A 17,187-nucleotide genomic window follows, 5' to 3' on the forward strand; every position below is an offset into this window, starting at 1 on the left:
CTGTGCTTTTACAACAGCACATTATCCTCGCGAGGCATAGTTTCCATTCCCAGTCTCTTACCTGTGTGCTGGTGTCAGAGAGATGGCTGGGAGTGACAGGTGCTGGTGCAGGCTGTCCTTCCAGCCAGGAGATCTTCAGAGGGTTACTTGTTAATCCACGCTCATTTTTAAAAGCTAGCTCCTGGTAAAGACAAATGTAGTGAATGTTAGGGTGTTACTTCCTTCTCAAATTAAACACGTCTACTGCAGGCCAGACTGACTTATTAACTGTACAAAATCACACAAAAAGATATACTAATTTAGCAAATAAAATATCTACCTATCTATAACATTGTGTCTGTGAATGTTTTGAGATATTTTTATTATATTTTTGCCCTGTAGAAGAATTTGAAGATCTTTTCACAATAACTATCACTTTTTTCACTTAAATATGACCAAATTGTATAAAATGGGGCATTTCATGCCACATCAACCAGTTCCCATTCTTTTTAGTGACAGTGGCATGTGTATTTGTCTCATTGCCCACACTATCTTCATATTTCAATCTGAGTGTTTCTTTCATTTAAATTACTCAAATACTTTGTTATTTGTATTCTTTTGGATAATTTTCCTGTCCAAGACAAATGTATTGTAGGTTAGATCATATAAAGTGCCTTTATATTTGTAATCACCATCAAGTGTGCTGCCGAATACGCCAAACAAAACTAAATAAAAAAAATCCAGTAGATGGCACCAGCCTGTACTTCTATAAAGACAGTCCATCTGATCTAACCAGTGTTACATATCTTTACGACAGGAAACTAGACTGAAGATCAGCACCTTAATACAGACAGACACAGTACTTCACTACATGTAATAAGAATCATTCAGAATTATTACAAACATCCTTAAAAAAACAAAACAATAAAAAACAATTACGAAAAAATACATTTTAAAAAGAAGAAAATACTTACTGCTGCTTTGACTGTAGCAAACTCTACAACTGCACTGCCAGTCTTCTTAGTAGATACGAGGACATTTAACACATCACCATACTGAATGAAAAAAAAATACATGAGGTTTGTAATGAGTGGTAAATTCAGTGCAAGAAATAATCTCTATGATCATGTGCTTTCCACCTGCAAACAATTTATTCAACCATATATACACATACATACATACATACATACACACACACACATACATACATATATATATATATATATATATATATATATATATATATATATATATATATATATATATATACATACATACATACATATATATATATATATATATATATATATATATATATATATACACATATAAAAATAAAATATTGCCCTTGGCGACCACAGTGACCGAATCGGTTGCACACCCCGGCATCGACCACGGTTTTTCCCACCGACCGCAAGATTGACTCGGCACCGATGTAAACATCTTCTGTGCCACTTACAGCCCGGTACTGACCGTGCCCACCATTGGCACCGACCTTGGAACAGGTCCACTCGGCACAGACTGTTCAGCATCGACAGCGCTGACCTCGGCACCATTCCCGGCACCGACTGATTCGGCACCAGTGAACCTTTTCTGAGCTGTCTACAGCCTGGCACCAACCTCGGCACCGACTGACTCGGTACCGGGATCGGCATCGAAAAGAGCGCGGTCGGTGCCGAGTCAGAGCTTGATTTAGTGAATAGCAGTCTACAGCCCGGCACTGACCTCGGCACCAGGAGATTCGACACCGACTGCACTATTTTCAATGCCAGCTCTGGGACTGGCTGTTGAACGGAGCAGTCTATTTAGATGAGGTTTGGCAGATACAGTAGTAGAGACACTACAGTCTGCTAGGGCGCCGAGCACTAGAGCCCAGTACTCGTATAAATGGAAAGTTTTCCAAGACGGGTGACTTGCCCGATTGAGACAATATTAACCTTCTTACAACACTTGTTTGACGCAGGAAAATCAACGTCCAGTTTGAAGGTATACCTGGCAGCAATATCAGTGTGCCATGACAAAATTGACTCGGTGTCCCCTGAGGCACATTTCCTGGCAGTGCAATTTCTTAAAGGGGCTCGGAGGCTTCGTCCTCCAATGAAAAGAATGGTCCCCAAGTGGGATCTGGAACTGGTACTGCGGCCCTTATGGGTCCCCCATGGTGTCAGCAGAACTGCGCCCTGTTTCATTTAAAGTGGCATTTTTAAGCCATTATGTCTGCCAGACGAGTAAGTGAGCTTCATGCGCTGTCCATCGATGACACATGTATGACTTTAACTGGAAGTGACTCGCGGGTAACATTAATGCATCCTGGAAACAGTCCAACCAGCTGTTTGTCTGCTATGGGTCCTGCTCTAGAGGTCAGGCCCTATCGAATCAACGTCTAGTGCACTGGGTGACAGATTTCATACACTTGGCGTATGAACAGATGGACTCCCTGTTACCGGGGGACATTACGGCCCATTCTACCAGGGCCAGGCAACTTCATGGGTTTTCCTTCATGGCGCCTTCTTAGATGAGTTATGCAATGCTGCTACATGGACAGGTAGTCAGACATTTGTGCGATTTTACCACCTTGATGTTACAAACCAAACAAGACACTCTCTGGGCTCCAGAGTTTTGCAGGCAGCATGCCCTTAGGCATCATGTTGGCGCCGACACTATCACCGTGGGGCTGTACTGTCGGTAATCTGAAGCCACGACAGCTTTGGTACATCTTTCCCATTCGGTAATGGTTGTCATTCGAATTGAAAGGGAACGTTAGGTTATTACCATAACCCTGGTTCACTGAAAGAGAATAACAACCATTACCCTTTGAGGTTGTGCCCCCAGCTGACCTATGTTTTCGAAAGAAAATGGTGATGTGCTACTGTGAGGACGTACCTCTTCAATAGGAGGTGGGAGGGACTCTCTCTAAGATTATCTATGCTTAGCTGTATAAACTTGTCTATAAACACTTAATATTTCATTATATGATACGTGTACTTATATAAGCTGATAATCATAACTGCATTGCATTCAAAAATTTAAATTTTTAAATGAAAAGTAAATCTTGTCAATTTCAATGAAATGGTCACCCAAAGCATGGGGATTTCAGTCTGAAGCCCAAGTCAGTTAAAAGTCTGAAATGTGTATAACACTGTGTTAGAACACTGGCCTAAGCATAAAAGTGTCTTTGTTAGATGTTCTCTGAGTTAACTAGCATATTAACTAATTAATCTTTTGTCAACAATTATTGTTATCATTCCTGAATGTAAGGGAGCAGAAAATGTCAAAATATGCTCAGTTAAGCAAAGAAAAAAGACAGTCTGTAATTACTTTAAGAAATGAAGGTCAATCTAAGACAAATCGCAAGAACTTTGCAAGTGTCTGTAACTGCTGTGGCCAAGACCATCAAATGATTTGAAGAAACTGGAACTCATGAGGACCGAACAAGGTCAGGCAGGCCAAGGGTGACCTCAGAATCAGAGAACAAGATCATTCGAGTCACAAGTCTGCGAAACCGGAGATTAACTGCCCCTGAAATACAAGCTCAGCTAAATGCTACTAGAAGTACAAATGTTTCAACATCAACTGTTCAGAGGAGATTGTGTGAAGCTGGCCTAGCGAAGAATTGCTGCAAAGAAACCATTGTAAAGAGTGCAGAATAAGAGGGAGAGACTTGCCTGGGCCAAAAAACACAGAAACTGGACGTTTGAGTCAAAATTTGAAATATTTGGGTCCAACCGCAGAGTATTTGTAAGACGCAGAGAGGTTGCGCGCATGAGTTCTGCAAGTGTGGTTCGTACTGTCAAGCATGGAGGAGGCAGTGTCAAGGTCTGGGGTTGCTTTGCTGGTGACAGAGTTGGTGATCTTTACCAAGTCCATGGCAAGCTCAACCAGCATGGCTATCATAGCATACTTCAGAGGCATGCCATTCCATCAGGATTACGGCTAGTTGGGCAGTCCTTCATTCTTCAGCAAGATAATGACCCGAAACACACCTCACAGTTGTGCAAGAACTATCTGGCAAAGAAGGAAAGTGAAGGACAACTCAATCTAATGACCTGGCCTGCCCAGTCTCCGGACTTCAATCCCATAGAACTTGTATGGGACGAACTGGACAGAAGAGTCAAAGCAAAGCTACCCACAAGTGCCCTACATCTCTGGGAATTGCTGCAGAAGAGCTGGGAAGACAAGTCGGGTGATTTCCTGCTGAAACTTGTTAACCGAATGCCTCGTGTTTGTGAGGCTGTTATTAAGGCAAAGGGTGGCTATTTTGAGGAATCCAAGATTTAGAGACAATTTTCAATTTTCTTGAACAGTGCTTTGATACTCCTTATGTTTTGTTTTGTATATTGTAACATGTGTTTTCATTTTCAAGTATTTACAGAAACATTGTCAATTATGAAAAAAAAAACTAGTTTCCAGCAAGTGTACTCAAACTTTTGACTGGTAATTTATATATATATATATATTACACACACACACACAAATGAGACCTTGATATTGATATGAGCTCATAGCGAGGGTCATGATTATTATTATTATTAACAGATGGTCATGAATATTTATGTATTCATTAAAAGAATAAGTAGCAGGGTTCCAAAACATATAGCATTACACGTGCCCACATGTTGCCGTCTGCTGGTTTTCAAGTTCAGTTTTCAATTACTTAATCAAACCATTAACTGAACTAATAATGTGCTCAATTAGACTTTTTAATTAAATATCCTGACAACTTTTTACACTTATAAATTTAAAGTCTGTTTTAAAAATGTCCACTCTAGTGCACCAATACTGTATGGATTATTGCCCACATTGTAACGCAGCAATAACAATCCCTGATGTGGTACTGAACAGAAAAAGCTAGCGTGTTTGTTATGTTTTTATTTATTTGTTTTTTTAAATAGCTCTTCCTGCATGATTCAGAGGACAGATCTCAAACCCCAGTGCACGAGAACTGACATTTTGAAAAGCGCTTTGAAACACACTTTAATGTTATAAGTGTAAAACGTGATCAGGATGTTAACAATGAAAAGAAAAATGACAGGTACATTATTTAAACAGTTGTGAATCCCCAGTGGGACTGGATGAACATGTAGGGATCACGCTACTTACCCTTTAAGGTAACTCAATTAACATTAAAGTTTATTTATTTATTTTACGAACATTTAAAAATAAATGTTTAAACTTACATACAATCACAGTAACATATTTTACCCAAAGTACTGGTGCTTAATAGTCAGAATACTATCAAAATATGCATATCCTGGAAAAGTATTGAGGAAATCACATATTCCATTTTGTGTAAGTACAATATAGAGGTGTCCATTATACTTAAAAGGGATTATTACAAGAGCAAATAACCCAAAAAGGAACTAAAAGAACTGAATCAGTGAGAATGCTGGGGATACTTCTTTATATTGATGACTACAGCCTGCAGAGGAAATGCTTCAATAATCAGTTCCTTACAGTGCATATTTATAATCATATTAAGAAAACTATAAAATAAACAATTAAATATAGGAAATATAGGACTATTTGTATAGTATTATTATAAAAATATGAAACCAGAATATCGGAGGTCTGGGAGACATGACTATTAGGCAGCACAACACGTGCTTTGGATTATGAGAATTGATTGTAATGAAGATCATTTTTAAAGGCAATCTTGAAGTTTGGCTGCAGCTGTAACATACCAAGCATCAACTACAGATGAGTTTATCATAATTGGGGTGTGTTCTGAAAGATGTGCATGTAGGATGCATGACTGGAAGAGTATGTTTTCTTCATTATTACAGTAGTCCCTCGCTAGACTGGAGACAGACCGGTTGTCTAAAATAACAAGCTGTCCGGTTTAGAAAAATGCATACAAATTACACACACACACACATTTATAGTACTCAGTTTATTTTAAATGTATAAATCATTGCGCTGAAATAACATTACTGTGTTCTCTGTACTCATTACATTATCTAGAAATATAAATCTGCACAGTATATAACACAGTAGGAAAATCTAATGAATACCTAGTGCACTTTGTTACTTTAGCCTGTAGGCTACCTGTAACACAAAATGAATCATGCTGCTGCATTCTCTGTACACATTACTGCACAATGTGGAAAACATTTTAAAAAATTACTCAAAATTGAAACTAAATGATTTGAGTGCATTTTTTTTTTTTTTTTTGGCTCACACAATTACCACAAAATCAATCATGGGGCCCCATTAAAACTTTGATAGTACAGAGTACCTTACATATACTGCGCACACTTTACCAAAGAAAAACAGTTTTAAACGTACAATATACATGTGGCTGCATGTAAAACACAAAGCCTAACTGCAAAATTGATTTACTGTTTTATTTGTACTAATGGTAATTTAATTGAAGCTGTTGAAGAAGAACATTTATTGAACACTCCTTGCTGAAGTTTAATGCTGTACTATACTTCCAGCCAACTTTCTATAGTTGCATGAAGTCACCACTGAAAACAATACATAGTCAGTCATATGAAAAGCAGTGATTGGTATGCAATTTCTTTAAGGTTTTTTTTTTTTTTTTCTGGAGATATACACATGTTAAATAAATGTGCTCAGGAAGAGTCACCGTCTTAAAAAAAAACTCTTTGCCTCTTTCATATAGGAAAATGTGAGATCTACGAAGTGATAGCACTACATATCAGATCAGATTTACTGGAATGATTTTGTTAACTCTGTGTACTTGAACTGCCCCCATAGTTAACAGTTAGGCAGGTGTAGAGCAAGGTAAAACAATTATGTGCCGATGGACCTGGATCATTTTAAAAACCTGTATGATAATCACCTCAAAGAAAGTAAAAAAAAAAAAAGCAGTGCATTTTAGAGCACCAGAACACTTTCGATACAAACTGTAAATGGGGTTGTGGCAGGCTGGCGAGTGGATAGAGGCCCAGAGACAGACTGCAGTTCAAAAAAATAACTTTTATTATAAATAAACACAAAAATGAAAGGGCACAAGGGCCAAAACAAAGCAATTTAAACACAAAGAAAGACAAAAAGCAAAACTTACAAAAATAACAATTTCCAGGCTGGGCAATGCCTTCACTGGATTCAAACTTTCCAAACAACCAAAAAAAACCAACCTGCTTCCTCAGCTCCCTCTCCCAAATGAGAAGCAGAGGCCTCCTTATGTCAGGTGGCTGGGCGCTGATTGATCGTTAATTAACCTAATCAACTAATCAACCCCAGCCACCTGAACATAATAAACCCAGGCAGGTAGGGGAAGTTAACCCCATCCCTGCCAATTTAAAAAGGGCAGAGCTTTGCTCTGCCACAGGGGTATTTTAAATACACACTGTAACTTAGATTCAGTTGAGGCTACAAAAGCTGAGCCTCTTCAGCTGCCAAGATAGTAAACTTCACAAGTAATTTAATATACGTTGCTCTTTTTACATTTTCTTTACTGTTTTAAGGGTTTATGTAACCACTCGATTGCTCCAAATTTCAGCAGTTTTTCTCTAAATCTGCCTTTACCTGGTCTTGAGCTACTTTAAACTTGTCTGGAGAATCCTAAGTGCTGAGACTGAACAACCTTCTTCATTCCATTCAAATCATGTGACAATACGACCTTTCAACTCTGCCAAGCCCACATACTGTACAGTTAACAGAGCAGGCGTTAAAATCATGCGTTTCTTGTAAACACTGCACAGGTTTTTATGACTATGTTGCTCTACAGTATATTCTAGAAGTTATCAGCTGGCAAGTTCATTCTTGGAGTTCAGTACCCAACAAGGATGCCCAGCAATCTCTAAAGCCAAGGATTTTCAAACCTAATCCTTGGGAAAACGGCAGAGCTGGAATGAGAGTGTTCGCTAAGGATTCTAAAACTTGCCAAAAGTGACACAGGACTCCACGGACCACTATTTCAGAAATTCTAAGACCGCATTTTTCCTGCATTCGGCTTTATTTTGTTTTGCAGGGTCTGCGTGCAAGTCCAAAGTACACAATGTCTCTTTCCCACTAGTGCAGTCATTATTTTTATTTCTACGTACCTGCCATTTTTCTTGGCTAAACCCTTGTGCTTTAAAAACATGGCTTTTTTAATTTTCCCTCCCTTTATACTAAACAATAAACCCAGTGTGCTTTTCCCACACCCTCTATCCAGTTTTTCACGTGTCAGTATCTTTATAAAACTGCACATGGAGGGGGGATTGTAACTGTGCCTTTTTTGATAAGAATGCCAGACGATCTTGGACTATTTAATTCCTACAAACTCTCACTGTGCTAATGTAGCTTGAATTTACTTAGTGTTGAAGTGCTCATCAAGACCGCATGAGAAGAGAACATTTTCTACTTGTTCCCAATCCACTTATAAAAAAAACTAAACAAAACAAAAGGGGCAAAAACAGTGGACTGCCCAGGTTTACGAGAGGGCAGTGCTGTAACTGTAAGTGTTCCTGTGTGCAATTAGCACTGCCTGCTACTGTGAACTGTGAAGGCTGCTCTTTGAATCCCCAGTCACCACTGAAATCAAGAAGTAGGTGAAATAATTCCAAAACACTACCAGCTAGGATGTGACTAAAGGGGGTTTAACCACAGTACTGTCATAAGCCCAATAACGTTATTCTTTTACAAAGGCTTATTCTTTTATGGAGGACACAGACATAGACTTTTGCCTTCAAATTCATGTGCAGCAATGTTTGCTGTAATATTCTCTGCAGTGTCATTGCTGGGGTACAGCTATGACCTTCAGGCTGCTACAAACACAACCACTGCTAGTGCAGTTCATGAGGTCGTGTGTAAACTGTAAACTCACCTTATGGAGAAGCCCAAGGAGAAAATCATGGGAGTATCCACCGTTTGTCTCATCATCTTTCTTACTCTTCCATTTTAACTGAGAAGAAAGAAGAAGCAAGATGATTACTGAATGCTCCAGCAGGTCACAGAAAGCTTCTTACTTTAAGGGACATGGAAGATATGAAGCTTTTCACTTTTCTTGATTAAATGTCAGTCATGAGTTTTGTTGGTCTTAGTACAGTTCCCAGTTGACTGAGACCCCATTCCATCGTATTTACTGTTTGAAATTATTCAGGACAAATCATTCAGGGGCAGACCATTAGATCCTGTCTTAATACCAGAGAAAGACGACAGAAATCCGAAAACTTTGTCACCCAACCATGCTTATTGAAGTAACTCCAATGGCTGTCCTACTGTGGTTTAATTTACATGGACAAAAGGTTTAAAAGTATTAAACACCACATTTTGATCAGATTCAGGCCAACTGTTCCCAAGATATAGTCTTCATGGAACCCATCACACTCTAGAAATCCTGCAGAAGTAGGTCACCAGAAACTGTACTCTGTGAATCTCAACAATTTGTGGTAAAGAAAAGTCTCCATTAAGTTTCAAACTAATTTGATGAGTGATTCTCAATATATTACAAAAAAATAAAATAAGGATAAATGTAGCACAACAAGATGACCTGTATACATAATATAACCTTCTCTTGCCCAAGCTATCAAGGCAAAACTAGGTAACCATGACTTAGAATATGATTAGGCTTGCACCTGGTCAATGTTTATTTTTTTGGGGCTCACAACATACCGTAAAAAAATCACTTATCTTTTAGAGCGTCTAGTGGACTGGGGTTCTTCATTGGAACACCATGAAAACTGTTATTTATACATCAGGTTTTGCATACATTTTCAGTTTAATAATTTCTGACCAGCTTTGCTGACATCACACTGTGATTGAGGGAAGTCAGATATGGTAGACACCGGTTTCATTTGCTTCTTTAGCTGGGATATCTCTACCCTGGCTGCTTTTGCTCAGCTGCTGGTCAGAAGCAAGGAAAAAATTGAAAATGGTCACATTAAAGTAGCAAGTCAGCCCCAAATGCTACTCTAAAAGGTGTGTGATTTAATATGATATTATGGAAGCTGCAGAAGAATATAGATAAAAAGAAGCAAATCTAATTATGATACTCTCAAGAACAGGTGCTAATACACTACATTACAATTGAATGTATAAAAGTGACATACTGTACATTAGATCTGTTTACACCACATAATACAAAAGGCTGAAGATGATTCACTAAAGATAAAGCCAGCGAGATCCAGTCCCCATTCACAGATCAGGGGTTTGGATATTTGTACAACAGTCAGACATGTTTTAAAAAAGAAATGTAATGTTTGGAATAATACCGCTGCAAACCTATACAATAAATCTTGCATTTCATCAAGATTACTATAATTTTTTATGGAAACTTAATTGGTGCATGCCAGAACCATTCTTGGACAATTCTAACGCCTGAAGATACACATACAATAAATACAAATGAGTGTGTGACGTTTACGTAATGCACATTATTAATATTGCAGCCTGGTTCCAGCTCCTTCCAATAAACTGTCCCCAGACTCCTTTGAAATGAGTGATTACATTCAGTCACATTATATTACATTGACCGACATCACTGTCCAGTCAGTCCTAATCCAACTGCCTGCGCTCCGCATGACCGATTAAAAAAATCTGCAATAACACAAACGTTTAAAGTACTGTAAAACATTACTTAAAAATCTAGTGAAATACACATCAGCAATTGTATTTCAAGATGGAAAACAAAGTACTCACTTATGCTTTAGTCTAATTGCAGAGAACATTACTGTTCTTTGTTCCAATAGAGATTAAACATTGCTGCTTTCCGTGACCTAATCACATGCTGTCGATCACTACCTGCCCAACATGTATTTGAATTAAAACTCTTTCCAATTCCCAGAATAGGGTGAAACATGCAGTAGTTTATCTATAGCACTGTACTTGAAATATGTGCAGATCCTGAAAAATACAGCATAATCTTTTTGCATCAATTCATATAATATACTGCTATGTATAATAATATGCACGTATATATAAAACGGGTGTATTTGAAGGCTGCTGTGAAAAATCTACATTGTTTCTTGCTTGGTGTTGTCAATTACCTCCCTCCCAATATGTGATTAGGAATGTGGTCCTGAATAAACTAAAACTGAAAAAGCTACGGTACAAATACAAATCTAGTATGTCTTGTACAAATCAGGTTGTCAAAATGTAGCATTCACACCAAATTCTCAAGTTGCCAAGGGGTAATGTTTCACATCTGGACATACGTACTGTAGCTAGTAAAGCCAAAAGGAAACTTAATCTAGCTAATCTAGCTGTCATTCAGAAAGACTGGCAAGCATTGTTGTTAAGAACAAGTAGGAGACTAAACAAATTAAGTACAGATGAAAAATAACAAGATGTTACATATTATCTGATTCAAACTGGTTACGAAAAAAAAAAAGTACAAGCTCTGTTTAAGCTGGCACCTCCTGGGGTCTGTATGTATTGGTGCACGGGGTACAATGGCAGCTGTGTAGCATCAATGATTAAAATGTTCATTTGTATTAGGCACAGGGATTGCACAATCACTTCGTGTGCAGATAAAATGTGTATTGGTATGTGAGCACGGAATTGCACAAATTAGTTCACCTGCTGGGGTTCAAGTGAATGATTAATTAGTAATTGAATCCCAGCACATATAGATGCAAGAATCACTCACTCAGGGTTGGCGTGTTCAGGGTGAAAGAACAGGAGAGAGAAGGACAGCAAATTAAAACTAAAAAGCAACGGCTACTCGTGCCGACATAGATCAGCACAATACTTGCGTGTTTAATGTTTGCCGTGTTTTGCCTATTAATCTTGACCAACGTGCCGATGTGTTTGGTGTGCAATGTTGCGTCGGTGTGCAGTGTTTTATTTGTTTATTTATTAAGATGTAAGCAGCACATTCATTTCACTCAGTGCTGTGTTTCTTCAGGGTCTGATGTCACCGCACAAGCCAGCTTTCCACAGTCTAACCATATTCTTCTTACAAGATTTATTTTGAGAAGACTGGGTTATTCATTCAAACATTGTGAATATTGTTAATATTGCAACATTGAGTGTGATAACAGGCAGCTCCTTCAAGTCCTGTTTTCAATGTTTTCTTTGTTACGACCTGTTTCATTTAAGAGATAATCGCACTGTTGTGACATGTTACGAGGTAATAATGGAACTCCCAGGTAAATATTTGAGTGAGGGAGTTCTATTCTTTAAAGAAGAACATGCAACAGCAATGCTAGTATAGCTACTATACTACACCGTTTTAAAGTGATTTATTTCATAGTCCACTAAAAAAAAAGAGTTCTAAGAGTAGGGCTTGAGTGCTTCAACAGTGAGCAGTAGTTTTAGAACAGGTGTATAATTTGGGTCATCTCTTCCATTAATAACAGAACAGCTTACCTCCATATAAAACAATAAGGACAAAGCAGGTGTTGGATGTCACTGACATCCTTAAGATTAATGCTTCTGATAGTTTAACCAATAAAACACCTGTTACAAAAATAAAAACACTGGAAATGATTACTCAATTCACATGGACTTCTTCACCCCTTTCCCATTAAAAAAAAAAAAAAAAAAAAAAAGAAAAAAAACCAGCTACTGTACAACAAAACTGAAACAAAACCACCTTTCCCAGTGCAGCTGGACAATGTCCCTCCTTCCTGACTCGTAAATACAGTATCGTTCATTCGTTCTGAATACTTTAAACCCACGAGATTAAAACAAGATGAAAGATTAAAATAAAGATAACTTCAAATAGAATTGCAAATTGTGGCAAAATGTAAAAAATGCCTGGACACACAAACACCAGAAGAATGTCCCTGTGATCATAAGGGTTTTGTGGTGGAAGACAGTACATGAAAGATATAACTAAATGTGCGTACTGTCTATAGAGTTACTAATATTGTGACAGAAAAAAACAGCCAAGCATTTTGGAAAGTAACCAGAAAACAATAATTTCATACAGGGGGCCCCCCATCAAAAAAACGTTTGAGAACCCCTGAGTTTTACTGTACCTCATTGGGAAAATTAATTAAGACATGGTCACGCACCAGAAAGATTATGTTTCAAATACAGGTTTCACATTGGAACAGATGACTCTTTATTGTAATAGTGGGTAAGGTAAAAGCTGCAAATGAGTGGATATAAATCAACCTGTATGCCATCAGCATAAGTCACAGCTGGATTTTCGTTATAGAATTTTACTGCACTGGCAAATCACCATGGATTGCATTCACCACCTATCAGTGACTATCCTTGGATTACCGCTATAAATAAGAGGTCTGTGCAATTCAGGTGGATTCCTTAGTACTTTAAATGACCTAAAAATCCATCTGTGACTTATCTCAGTGGAGTATACGGGACAAAAAGTATGTTGAGAATTCAAAGGTTTATTTTTTTCTGTACTATAAACACATAAAAAGTCAACTTGTCAAAGTTTAAGCAGTTATTTTCTGCATTTTTAATTGGTTAGCTGTACAGTATGTTGCTGGTGTTGTTAAAGTGAGGAAGACCAATACATGTGTCTACATTGGCTTGGCTTGATGCACTGGGAGATGGTGGAGAGCGAGTGTGGCGGTATAACAGGACAAACAGAACTGGGTTATATTGGTTCAGAGGGGATATTTTTAGGATCATGCGAGCGGGATTATAACAAGGGAGGACTTCACTGAAATTATGAGCTTTCAAAAAATTCTACACCAAAGATAACATATAATTAAATTAAAGGAATTTGCAAGGGTTACATTCTACTGTTTACTTGAATATATCTGCTTGTTAATGCAAAACTGACAACAGGTTTCACAACGATAAGCCAACTCAAAACAAATACAATGTCAATGATTTATTAGTATTCTGTGAACTCCTCAAACACACACTGAAAAGTCCAACCCTAACAATAACTTGGTTAATGGTGTTGTAAATTCAGGACTGGAAATTGCACTGCAGTCTCAGGTTTTACTATGATCCTTATTAGCCAAAGTATACAGGTTACAAGTTCAGCTGTGTCAAAAGAAGACCTGGAATCTGCAATGGGAGTCTTAAAGGGTACATAAAGACCTTTTTATTTTATTGTGTTACATGTTCCCATGTTTTGCTACAGCTGCTTACGTAAGGTGTGTGTATTGTTTAAAGAGATTTGTATCGTTTGAATATACAGTGAAGAAAACAATAGTTAACAGAATTCTCTTGAAAATTATTACAACCATTAGTACAACTATGCTTATAGTGCATATACAGCTCTTATATTAGTATGGCAAATAAAGTATCAAATTTTGAACAACCAGAAAAAAAAACTGACGGTGAATAACTCTTGTTGAAGTGCAATGGTGCCCCTGCAAAAATAAACACCAGAGATTTAGTCGTTCACTTTAACCCTTCAGTCGTTTCACGTACTTGTTTTTCCAAAATCACGAACAGCAGAAAAATGTCAGCTATCTGCAAAGCCCTGTCGACAGTGTTATAAATAATAAAACATATTTATTATATCAGCGTCACACAGGGCCCGTCTATTTACAATAGAAAACGTGAGGAAATCGTTTTTTCAAATTTAAATTACAAATATGTCGGCTAATAGACAAAAGACATAAATTGGGGTTATGTGAAGTACACTTATTCTTTGCTTAGTTTTTTTCAAAAATTAGACATATTAGAAAAGAAAACAGATAAACTGCTGCGTTCTGAATCCTCCGAGTGCCAACTCAAATACCTGAATGCTTTTCTAAGATGTTTTCTTTTGCTCAGTTTCCCTCGTCCGAACGTCTCGGTGGGAAATAAATGTACTGCGCAATATAAAAACAAGGGAGATGTCCATCTGTGCACTTAATCACGCTATCCCCTCTTCTCCCAAACACACACCATCTAAAGGCAATATTTGAATGTCTTACTTTTAATTTGGGGGTCACGTTGCTGTCGGATTTCATTCCATGCTGCATGCCTGTGGGAGACAGGGAGAATGAAACAGGAGGAGAGGGAACATTTTTATTTTCCCAAAATTAAATATAGGAACATCAATAACAAGGACATGTCAGTGCACAGTCAGCGGCCAAGTGTGAGTGAGAGGGTAACCACACCAGAGCTCTGGGAACCAAGCACTGGACTGCTGTCAACCACGTTCTAATAAAGTTATAATACTCTCGTTCTGGCTCCAGGAGCAGGATAGCTGGCCTAGCCAGCACCTCTGGAACCGACCGCGATCGTCCTTCCAAAAAGCAGGGAACTGCAATGCCTCTTTAGCGTGTGAATGGAGCAGATTTAAATAGCTGTCCTCGTGACTTTAAGACCGCACAGGGGGTTTCGCAAAATTCACATTTTGTATTAAACCAACAAGCAGCTTTTTTTCTATTCAGGTGCTGTGCTGTTTCCAACCTAGTTTCACAGCTGCACAGGACTGAGGAACAACGAGGTCAAATGACCTGGCCAGGGTCGCACAGTGCGTTATTGGCTAACCACAAATCAGACTCAAAATAAATCACCGCATTCAAAATTAGTGTGTTTTAAGGATCATTCAAGATGATTAATTCAGATGATTTATTCATGCAATAAAAGCTGATATATTTTTAGTTTTAGTGCCCGTTATGACAACCATTACCTGTTGGATAACTGACAGTGGAGACAATTACTGTAGTTGTAGGAAGACATTTTATAAATGTGTTTATTTAGGTTATATTTTGAACAGGATTGCTTAGGCTGAAAATGATGCAGCGGTTTAAAGTGAGTTTCAAGACTCTGAAGACATGTTAGCTTGTAGAGGGCATCTAACTGTGTCTAAGACAATCCGTGACGTTTACAATTATTTGTATTAGTTTTATTTTAAATGAACATGGTCTGAAGTATACAGACTATTATACATTAAATAAATTCGGTCATTTCTAGTGATGGGATGATATTAAAAATATCAGCATATTACAAGGATATATTACAATCGACAGCTGGCCCTTTTAAATCATGTCTGAAGTACGTACAGTCTTAATACTGTAGTGCACCGCTCTTCAAAGGGTATTTAAAGTCACCTTGTCTTCTCATCCATGCAGTAGATTGTTATACTGTGGCAAAGGTAAATAAGTAACTCTCTCACAGCTGGTGGCCAAACATGAAGCTGCCCCATAACGGTGTGTCCATGTAGGTGTGCTTCAAACCCAAACCTTGTATAGTGTTTAATAGCACCCGATCATTGTCCTTTTACAATGCTGTTTTACATATCTTTACGCTCAGAAATATATTTTAAAAGACTCATAATGGACACAGCTTTGAGACAAGCATGCACTGTTAAATGTTTGATTTTCAGAACATTAGCCCACAAACTTTAATTATGCCAGTGGTGCTATTTAGATGAACTGAATGGACCTCACCGCCAATTGTGTTGAGGTGGATAACAGAGGCAATGCAAGTTCGTGTTCCTGTGTACCTAGTGGTCTGTGCCCTCTGTCTGCCCCAATTTCCCTCTCTCTTTGGATCTGTTCTTTTATCAGCCTCTGTTCTTCTTGGAGCTGCTTGGAGCCTTCCTCTCGCAAACGGATTATCTGCAAGACAATGATTCAGCATCAACATGTCATTCCATACCCTCACCACTCTCTGTATAAAGATGTGTTTTCTACCCTCTGTCCCAAAAAACTGTGTCCTCTGGTCCTGGTACAAGCAGTGGTGCACAACAAGGGCCATTCTAGCCCAGATTCGGTAATGTGGTTTCAAAGCGTGTTGACTGCACATTATTGAGGTAGTGTGGATAGGGTCTCAGGCTTCAGATACACTCCACGGCTCTTTATAAGCAGTGGTGGTAGATCAAGAATCTTCCCTATAATGTTCCCTGTCTTTTTTCCACAGCAGAAATGACCAGCTGAAATCACCCTATTCACAAAACAACAGAGGGGCACACTTATCTAAATAACGATTCTGAAAGAAAAACAACATTTTGTTTATCAATAGCATAACTTGAATTGAAAATTAAATTACTGCTGCCAATAAAGCTGATGAGCAATAACACGCCATTCACCTCTTCTTCTAAGGTCCGTGTTACTTTTATTTCCTCCTCTTCGAGATTTTGGGCTTGTGCCTGCCTTTCCCGGGCCTCTAAATCTGTAACAGCACAAAGTTAACAAGTCAGCTCAGAGTAGGGGGCTGTTTTGTTACCACCCTCGTGTCCCCAACAGAATAGGTTGGACAAAACTGCATCACATGTTATATGCTGACAGCAGGAAGCATAATGCAAGACCATTTCCTTGCCTGAATGGTTGGTTCCATAGTTTCCTAGTGCAACAGCATGGAATCGTACACACCTAAACTCTTTAATCAGACAGCAGTACAGATAGAAAGACATTCAGAAAATACTGTATACTTTTTGATATCTATATC

The 17,187-nt window shown here is 38.3% G+C and overlaps 1 protein-coding gene across 6 annotated transcripts in view; it reads right to left on the bottom strand.

Moving 5' to 3' along the window:
• Window positions 1–17,187, bottom strand: part of LOC121329952 (dnaJ homolog subfamily C member 17-like) — a 93,177-nt gene that overhangs the window by 54,094 nt on the left and 21,896 nt on the right. For all 6 annotated transcript variants that reach the window (XM_041276074.1, XM_041276075.1, XM_041276071.1 and 3 more), the window contains exons 5-10: window positions 16,829–16,911; window positions 16,244–16,358; window positions 14,724–14,773; window positions 8,756–8,833; window positions 954–1,034; window positions 62–181 (exon numbers count right to left, since the gene is read on the bottom strand). In XM_041276074.1, the coding sequence (XP_041132008.1) occupies window positions 62–181; window positions 954–1,034; window positions 8,756–8,833; window positions 14,724–14,773; window positions 16,244–16,358; window positions 16,829–16,911 (527 nt within the window). The remainder of the gene's footprint in view (window positions 1–61; window positions 182–953; window positions 1,035–8,755; window positions 8,834–14,723; window positions 14,774–16,243; window positions 16,359–16,828; window positions 16,912–17,187) is intronic.

The sequence above is a fragment of the Polyodon spathula genome, chromosome 17, assembly GCF_017654505.1.
Source record: "Polyodon spathula isolate WHYD16114869_AA chromosome 17, ASM1765450v1, whole genome shotgun sequence".
Lineage (NCBI taxonomy): Eukaryota > Metazoa > Chordata > Actinopteri > Acipenseriformes > Polyodontidae > Polyodon > Polyodon spathula.